Consider the following 9,168-nt stretch of genomic DNA (forward strand, 5'->3'; position numbering starts at 1 on the left):
GCCCCAGGCCGCCGCTTCCACCCCCAGGGCCGGGCGCCAATCCCGCAGAGCTGCCCGGCCTCTCACACAGCCACTTGCGGCATCCAACAGGAAAGCCCAGTATCCACGCTGCGGGGGAGGGCACGGGCAGGGGAACCCCACCAGGTCTGGATCGTAACTATTTCCAAGACTGCACGGTCACCGGACAGAGCAGCAGGAAGGGAACCGGCCCCGGAGACACGTGCTCTCCTCACTGGCCATGTTTGACAATTTGACCGCACTGTTGGGCTCAAAGGAGAAGCAGCCCCGCGGCGTCTGGGCTGGTGTGTGCCGAGCACCTTACTCAGAGCCCGCTGGGCCCTGTGGGCGTCGGTTGGCAGGAGGAGGGGGCGCTTCCCGGAGGGTGTTGTGAGCCTCAGAGCTGGCGTTTGAGGGGACGGGGCTTGTGGATCATCTTGTCCTTTATTGTGAAGCGTCAGCCGCGTGCAGCGCCGGGATGCAGCGCCCATGCCCTGTGGGTCCTTGAAGGCCTGGGGCCACGTTCCGAGCAGCATCTGCTGAGCAAGTGTCACCTAGACCCGCACCCTAGATCCCGGGTAGGCGGGGAAAACCCCAGCCTTTGGAGAACTTCTATGATAGGAGTTTATTTCAAAGGAGTAAAACACAATAGCAATGGATGACCAGACGACCGTCTTAGCCTAAACTGCATCTCAGTGCCAGCAGTCTGAGCGGGAGGGGCGCAAAGCCCCCCAGGTTTGCAAAGACAGGACATTTGAGAGGCCAAGTCAGGACATTCTAAGCAAGAAAGCATCTTTGAACATATACTAAAATAAAATTTGAGGCCTGCCGGAGAAAGATCCCAACGGCTTCTTCCAGTGGAACTGCACCCCATGGAGAAGTGGCTGAGGCGGGACGGCCCAGCCAGGCTCAGGCCAGGTCACCACCCCTGGGGTCCATGCTGGACAGCAAGTGGGAACGCCCCTTCTCAGGCTGTCCTGGGGCAACCACAGGGTACCCACATAGCTGGTGGAGGGATGGAGGCTGCAGGAGCCGCCGTGGCTCTCAGACACCCGCTGCTGGGGTTAGGGTCAGCCAGGGCTGGAAGCGTGAAGCTTTGCGGAGGCCGCTTGGATTTCTATTTGTGCTTACGTTTATATTTGTAATTCTTCAGGTGTAAACAAAGGCCTGGGTGGAGATAGGAACCTTAAAGGGGGCCTCAGTGAACGTGTCGCTGAGCCACCTGTGCCCTCCAGGAGGCTGCACACACCCGTGCGGGGGGCTTCCCCCAGCACCTCTCAAAAGGGGGTGAGGACGACACACTTTCCTGTGTCTGTCACCTTCAGCTTCTCTTTTCACAAAAGTAGACCAGCTCCAAGCCACACCGTGAGAGTTGAGCCCTGCCCAAGTTAGGGACTAGGCATTGTGTGTGTGCACACTGGGGCAGAGGGACAGGGATGGAGAGACAGAGAGAGATGGAGACAGATGGAGAGAGACAGAGAGAGGTGGAGAAAGACAGAGAGAGGTGGAGAGAGACGGAGAGAGGTAGAGACGGAGAGAAGTGGAGAGAGATGGAGAGAGATGGCGAGAGGTGGAGAGAGATGGAGAGAGGTAGAGACGGAGAGAGGTAGAGAGAGACGGAGAGAGGTAGAGACGGAGAGAAGTGGAGAGAGGTGGAGAGAGATGGCCAGAGGTGGAGAGAGGTGGAGAGCTACAGAAATGAACAGTTTCAATGGCACAGGAGGCCTTGGGAGAGGTGGGCTGCAGGCCTGAGGCTGGGCGTGAGCGTGGACTGCACTACGCATGACGGAATCCGTGTCTGTCACTCCAGTGCTGTGCTGGATTGGGAAGATGGGAGCACGTCTGGGCCATGCCCTGCTTCTGGGACCTTGGACTACACTGGGTAATCTGAGGAGGAGGCTGAGGTCAGGCTTTAGGACAAGGGGCTGGCACAGAAGAAAATGGGGAAGGAAGAAACTAAAATGCAGATGTGAGACGGCAGGTTGGGGAGAGCGACACACGGGCAGCACGTGGACATGCACGGGGCCTCCCGCCCAGTGAGGAAAGCACGGGGTCTCCCGCCCAGTGAGGGGGGAGCGGGGCTTCTTGAGAAGTAGAGCCATTCATCACTGGCTCTACTTCTGGAACTGACAAATGTAAAAGAGGAAACACCATTTTGGGCAGGAAAGTGTTAAGGTCCTTGGTTAAATGGGAAACTCTTGAGACGTGTGGAGGGCAGGAAGGGAAGAACCACTCTACCACAGATGCACAGATGGGAGAGAAGTGTGATTTCAGCCTTGTCTGCCATCCCTCATGTCTGCTGAGGGTGTGTGCACATGGGGGTGTGTGTGTGCATGCAGCTGTGTGTGGATGTGCACTGTGTGTGGGGGTGCGTGTGGGTGTGCAGCAGTGCAGGTGTGCATGGGTGTGTACAGGTGTGTGGGTGTGTAGATGCGTGTGGGGGTGTGCACCGTGTGTACAGCTGTGGAGGTGTGTGGGTGTGCGCAGTGTCCGTGGCTGTGTGGGTGTGCACCCCGTGAGTGGGTGTGTAGGTGTGTGTGTGTGGTGTATGCATGGGTGTGTGCAGGTGTTTGGGTGTGTGCAGTGGGTGTGGCTGTGTGCGTGTGTAGGTGTTTGTGTTTGTGGGGGTGTGTGCAATGTGGGGGTGTGTGCAGTGTCCATGGCTGTGTGGGTGTGCACTCTGTGCAGATGTGTGGGTGTGCACCATGTACATGGGTGTGTAGGTGTGTGTGGGTGTGTGTGGTGTATGCATGGGTGTGTGCAGGTGTGTGAATGTGCACAATGTGTGGGTGTGTGTGGTTGTATGCATGGGTGTGTGCAGGTGTGTGAGTGTGCACAATGTGTGGGTGTGTGTGGTTGTATGCATGGGTGTGTGCAGGTGTGTGGGTGTGCACAGTGTGTGGGTGTGTAGGTGTGTGTGGTTGTATGCATGGGTGTGTGCAGGTGTGTGGGTGTGCAGTGTGTGGGTGTGTAGGTGTGTGTGGTTGTATGCATGGGTGTGTGGTGTGAGTGTGCACAGTGTGTGTGGGTGTGGTGTGTGTGGTTGTATGCATGGGTGTGTGCAGGTGTGTGGGTGTGCAGTGTGTGTGTGTGGGTGTGTGTGGTTGTATGCATGGGTGTGTGCAGGTGTGTGGGTTTGCACGGTGTGTGTGGCTGAGTGTGTCGCCTCTGGCAGCTCGTGTGGTGTCAAATCCTGAGCTGCGGTTCAGCCTCTGGGTGCCTGGACTTTTTTTCTAAGATGACGGAGTTTGTGGTCAGGGACTGAGTGAAATATTTTCTATTCGACTCAAATTCCAGAGAGGAAACAGCTCTCCCGAGGTTCTTTTTTACTGCAACGATGGTGTTTTGCTGTCGGGGCCTGTGGTCATCCTGGTCTCCGGGTGCTCATATCAACGGCTCATTCCTTCCTTGTCTTCAGTTCCAAAGGAAGCAACGTGACTTCCTCCGTTCAAAGGAGCTGCAGACGCCTCCTCTTGGCTTCGTGGAAGAAAAGCATTCAGACTGAACAGTAGCATTCAGACTGGACAGCAGCATTGTGCCCAAATAATTTTTCTATCTTTGTGAAATTGAACTTCTAGGGGAAGTTCAGTCTCGGGGACGATGTTGGGCAGTGCAGTCATGGGTTGACAGTGACTTTCGCGTGGTTCCCATTTCCTTATGCCTTGAAATTCCAGGAGCTGAATTTATGTGCATGCTCCAAGACGGCTCCTGAACACAAACCTTAAGGAAGAGGGGGAACTCCTCGGGACGCCCAGTCCAAGAAGGAAGCAGCTAGGAAGCTGACTCTGTAATCTGGAGTGCAGAAAACGGAGCTTTGGGTCACCAAGTGATCTGAGCAACAGGGCAAGAGTGCGTATGTGTCATCATCTTGCCATTTATTTATTTATTTTATATTGAAGCTCTGGGATCCACGTGCAGGGCAGGCAGGTTTGTTCCATAGGTAAGCGTGTGCCATGGTGGTTTGCCGCCCCCCATCACCCATCACCGAGGAATTAGGCTCCGTATGCATTAGCTATTGATCCTGATGCTCTCCCTCTCCCTTCCCCACTGACAGGTCCCAGTGTGTGCTGTTCTCTTCCCAGTGTCCGTGTGTTCTCATTGTTCAGCTCTCATTTACAAGTGAGAACAGGCGGTGTTTGGTTTTCTGTTCCTGCATTAGTTGGCTGAGGATAACGGCCTCCAGCCCCATCCATGCCCCTGCAGAGGGCGTGATCTCGTTCCTTTTTATGGCTGCGTAGTATTCCACAGTGTATACGCACCACATTTTCTTTATCCAGTCTATCACTGATGGGCATTTGGGTTGGTCCCAGGTCTTTGCTGTCATCTTGCCATTTAAAAATAGAGTAGAATGGAATACCTGGCATGTAATGATCGTGACTGTGGCTTTCTCTTTCTCTGATGAGTCCCGAAGCACCTCACTTCACGAAGGGTGTCGGGACCACCTTGCACGCCTCAGTCACCTGTGTGCCAGGAAGGGCTCGTTTTGGCAAACAGGATACACACAACGGAGGCTGGGAGGCTTTGCTCTTTGCAATGTTTTCTCACTTTTGGCAAGAAGATATCCCCTTGAGATGATTTTGCCCAGACCCATCCTAAAACCAGGGTGTGTTCTGGGCAAACTCACTCGTCCGGAGGGGAGGAGGCTGCCTGAGAGGCAGGCAGAGGCGTGGGGAGGAAACTAATTTGAATTTAGATTTCCTGGGACTTATCCCAGAGTGGGCCTCGGTGTGGAGTCACGATCACACCTGCCTGAGGTGGCGCTCGCTGTCCATTCCTGGTTATGCGTGCCCCGTTCTCCCAGCCTCCATGGCCTCCTCTGTCCAGTTCAGAGCCACCTGAAGCTCCCGGGATTCAGGGCCAGCCAGAAGGTGGTACGTGCCTGCCTTCACAAGCCCACCTCTTTTGCTGCCAGGCAGCCAGGCCAGGAGGATGGTCAGTGAGGCAAGATGGACCCTTCCATGGATGGACCCTTCCATGGCATGAAACCTGGGAGCTCCTTGGTACAGGGGCCAGACACACATCAACCTCACGTCCAGTTCTTGTTGGGACAAAGCTCACCCGAACTTGTTTGTTTTGACCACTGCTGCTGCTAGAACAGCAGCTGTCCCGTGTCACTTCCTCTCTCGACAGCCTCACAATACGTGCCGAGTGCTGTGGTGAACAAGCAGAAGGAAAGACAGACGTGTGCATGGTCCCAGCTTCTCCCCGAGAGACACTGAGTAACCACACAGGGAAAAATCATCACCCAGCCACGCAGAAACCTCCAGACACACGCCTCAGTGGGTTAGGGTTAGGGTTAGGGTTAGGGTTCCTCGTGAGGGACATTCCTGCCACCCCCCCGCCCCGCCCGGACCACGGGGGACGTGGGACACACCTAGACAAGAGACGTTCCACAAAGACAGAGCCAGGCTGCTGGCGCTCTACAAGACCTCACGGCCGTGAAGTGTTCCGGGGAGCAGAGGAGCCATGAGCCCCTCGCATGGCCGCCCCGGGCATGTCCTGCTCCAGAGGAAGTTCCCTGGTGGGGCACGGAGGGCATCGGGCTGGGACTATCGGTCAGTCAGTGGTTTGTTTCGATGCTGACTTCCTGGGTTTGGTCACTGCACTGTGGTTACGTGAGGTGTTCATATCTGGGGACACTAGGTGGAGGGTTGGTGGATTATTTCTGAGTTTTTTTTTCCTCTGGAGGCTGAGGCAGGAGAATCGCTTGAACCTGCGAGGCAGAGGTTGCAGTGAGCTGAGATTTCACCACTGCACTCCAGCGTGGGTGACAGAGCGAGACTCCATCTCAAAAAATAAAACAAACAAAAAAAACCAAAACAACAACAACAAAAAAAACAAAGAAAATATACTGTCCCAAGACTTACAAAGAACTTTCACAAAATCACGTGATGGTGCTACCAGTTGCACAGAGAGGGCAAAATGAAACGGAGGAGCAGAGAGGCCAAAGGCACACCAAGCCCAGCCTCAGGGCGAGAAGCCAGGCACACATCAACCTCACGTCCAGTTCTTGTTGAGCCAAAGCTCACCAGAATTTTTTTGTGTTGACCCTTGTTGCTGCAAACTGGGCCTCTTCAGCAAGTGTGAGCGATTCTGGGTGCTCCAGGATGCTGTGCCCTGGGTCCTCCACAAAGTACAGGCCCCGGAGCGGCCAGGGAGCACTCAGTGAGCTCAGAACACTTCCGAGGGCTCTGGGATTTATCGTCAACCTGTTTCTACAAAAATACAGCATTCTCCCCCCACCCCCAAATCTAGTGAATGGAAAGAGCCGGTGAATCGAGTTCCTACGACTTGAGATGTGGCTGCATCTGGAGGTGTTGCAGGAATCGTCAGTGGACCTCTGGGGGCCCAGATGTGCCCCCACCCATGCAGGACCGGTGTGGACGAGGCCAGCCAGAGCAGAGCAAAAAAATGTGTGGCTCACATTAAACCAGGCCCTCCCCGTGCTCATCTCAGGAACACGGCCACAGAGAGGCACCTTTAATGGGTCCATGTCCTGGAGGAGAGACTGACAGTACCTTCGTCTGGACCATGCCGGGTCTCTGGTCCCTCAAGTGCTCCAGGGTTGCTGCGATATCAATCTCTTTAGCACCTGCAACAAACCACAAATTGGGCTGAGTTCAGAGCACAAGATAATCCATGCCACATCTGTCAATCTCCTGCTAGCCACGTTCCCTCTGGGCTGAGAGGCCAATTGAAAATTATTACACTCATCCCTCAGCAGGCTGGCAGGCGGCTGCAATTTCAGTGTTCATATAGAAGACGAAGGCAGGGGCAGCTTTCATTAGCATTAATTCCAGAAAGCTGGGCTGAAAAATTGTTATAAGATGCTCATACAGATACTTACCAACAGCAGGCCGTCGCCATCAGAAACCAAAGCTGCTTTTCTTTTTCTTTTTTTGTTTGACACTTCAGGGAATGTAGTAAATCATAGGGAACCACATATAAACTTTACCTTTGATTCATAGGATTACTTTTTCATTTAAAGAAATAAAAAATCAGATTAATTTAGATTAATGGACTTAACCTTAATATTGGCTTTTAACTGTAGAGTTTCCTGCTTTTTAAACTCTTAATGTTCCACGTTTTGGGACTGAGTAAAGGTAGCTCATGGTTACTCCCAGCTCGGCAGTTCACCGAAAGCTCTATCCTCCTGTAGACAGCACCGATCTCACGGCAGGTGTTGCTGGCTGCACTCAAATCATGCTATTTAAGTTTTAAATTTTAAACTAATAATTAATTCAGCACATATTCTTGTTTTTCCATTTTGCTAGGTTCTTTAGTAGACAGATAATGAGCAAGACAGGGTCCCGACCTCTCCAGCGTGTTGCAGGTGAGAGGGGGAGACAGGACACAGCTGCCAGGATGAGAAACACGGAGAGGTGTGGGATGAGGAGCAGGGTCAGAATCCCACAGGGAAACCCACATGGGTGCCAGGCACTTCACGCCCCCTCTACCATGTCCCCTCTACCGAACACGGTGAACTGAGAACTGTGGTCACCCCAGTTGCAGATGAGGAAATGGAGACATGGCCAATGGTGTGTCCAAGCCACAGACAGAAGGAAGCCGCAGTCATTGGAACCCTGACTACCGTGGGCAGGACAGTGCTGGCCAATGACCTGAGGAGGCCCAGGTGGCCCAGAGTCAGGTGGGCCCCGGGCCTTTCTCTCTGGCCGTAACCTGAATGCACACTACGCTCCTCACCCAGCGAATCAGGAGAGCAGGTTTAAAATTCCTAAGGTTCCTCAATTTCCTTTCCCTGTGGTTCTGCAGCTTCATAGGGTGGCAACTGAAAAGCCAGTGCAGGCTCGGGCTCCAGGATCATCCCAGCAGGGTAGTGGGTGCCTGCAAGGCACCTCCAAGTCACAGGGCCTGCTTCAGAGCCGCAGGCAGCCAGGAGGGAAAGGCAGGGGTGACAGGGAGGCTGGGGAGGACACACGTTGGAACCAAATGTCATGTTTGCATGAAGGGAGAACAGAGCAAGTGGTACGGAGAATCTGGCCATCAGGACAGCCCTGCAGTGGCTCCACCAGGGAGGCCCAGCGCGAGATGACCACCCCACCTGCCCTGCCTGGCTGGAGAGTCTCCCCATCCTTGAACACAGAAGGTGGAGACACTGGCATCCCCCAGCAGGAACAGGGCTTGTGGTGATGGGAGCCACTGTTGGGGCTAAGCTGGCTGTCCCTCCAGCTCCCATCCTCTCGCTAAAGGACCCCATTCTCCTGGGCAGGGAACACCATGAGGGCCACCACCTTTTAAACCAGAGCCTCTGCAGGCAGGAAAGGAGCCTCTCTCTTGGGGCAGCCCCTGTGAGCTCAGCCACCAGGGAACTAGCTGGCAGCTCATGCGGGTGGAAGGTGAGGTCAGGTGCACAGGTTTCTTTAATTGCTCCTCTTTGGGTCTCCAAAGGCCTCAAAAGTCGACAAGGCCACAGTAAATACAATCTTGTTTTAAAAGAAATCCACAAATTTAAAACAGCCTGACACGAACGGGTGAGTTTGTTAAATGGTAGAGAGGAAGGGAGGAAGCCGAAGGACCCCTCCTGCAGCTGCGACTGTGGCGGCTGAGGATGCCACTTCCTCTCCTCCTCCTCTCATGGGCACTCCGGCAGTTGTGCCCACATAGCAGAATCACAGCAGAAACGATGCAGGGGGACTGGCCTCTCTGAGACAAGCTTGTCTTATGAAAGTCAAGTCCCTGCATGGAGAGCGTGAGGTTAGTCTCAGCGCCATGGCACGAACGTTTGTGCTTCAGCCAAAAAAACTCCTCAGAAACGCCCACATCGTCTGTTGCACCGTGACTGTACCTTTGGTAGGAGCTGTGGCTTCTGGACACATTGTCCCCAGAACTTTGCTGCAATTTAAATGTGAAAAATACCACAACTATAGGCAGAAGGATAAATAAGGTGCAATTCACAGCATCTTTCAAGCATCTCAAGTTGGTATAAAGGCTCAAGCTAAACAGAGACCCCAGATGGGGCTCACACAAAGGAAGACCACTGGCCACCATGCACTCCACAGACACTGTGCACCCCACAGCCAGCACACACCCCACGGGCACCGTGCACCCCACAGCCAGCACGCACCCCACAGCCAGCACACACCCCACACACCCCACAGCCAGCATGCACAGCACGCACAGCACACACCCCACACACCCCACAGCCAGCAC

The 9,168-nt window shown here is 54.2% G+C and overlaps 1 protein-coding gene across 1 annotated transcript in view; it reads right to left on the reverse strand.

Moving 5' to 3' along the window:
• Positions 1-9,168, reverse strand: part of PTPRN2 (protein tyrosine phosphatase, receptor type, N polypeptide 2) — a 789,125-nt gene that overhangs the window by 2,809 nt on the left and 777,148 nt on the right. Inside the window, exon 21 of the mRNA XM_011941545.1 lies at positions 6,516-6,589. Within this exon, the coding sequence (XP_011796935.1) occupies positions 6,516-6,589 (74 nt within the window). The remainder of the gene's footprint in view (positions 1-6,515; positions 6,590-9,168) is intronic.

This window comes from Colobus angolensis, unplaced genomic scaffold (genome assembly GCF_000951035.1).
Source record: "Colobus angolensis palliatus isolate OR3802 unplaced genomic scaffold, Cang.pa_1.0 Scaffold2, whole genome shotgun sequence".
Classification (NCBI taxonomy): Eukaryota; Metazoa; Chordata; class Mammalia; order Primates; family Cercopithecidae; genus Colobus; species Colobus angolensis.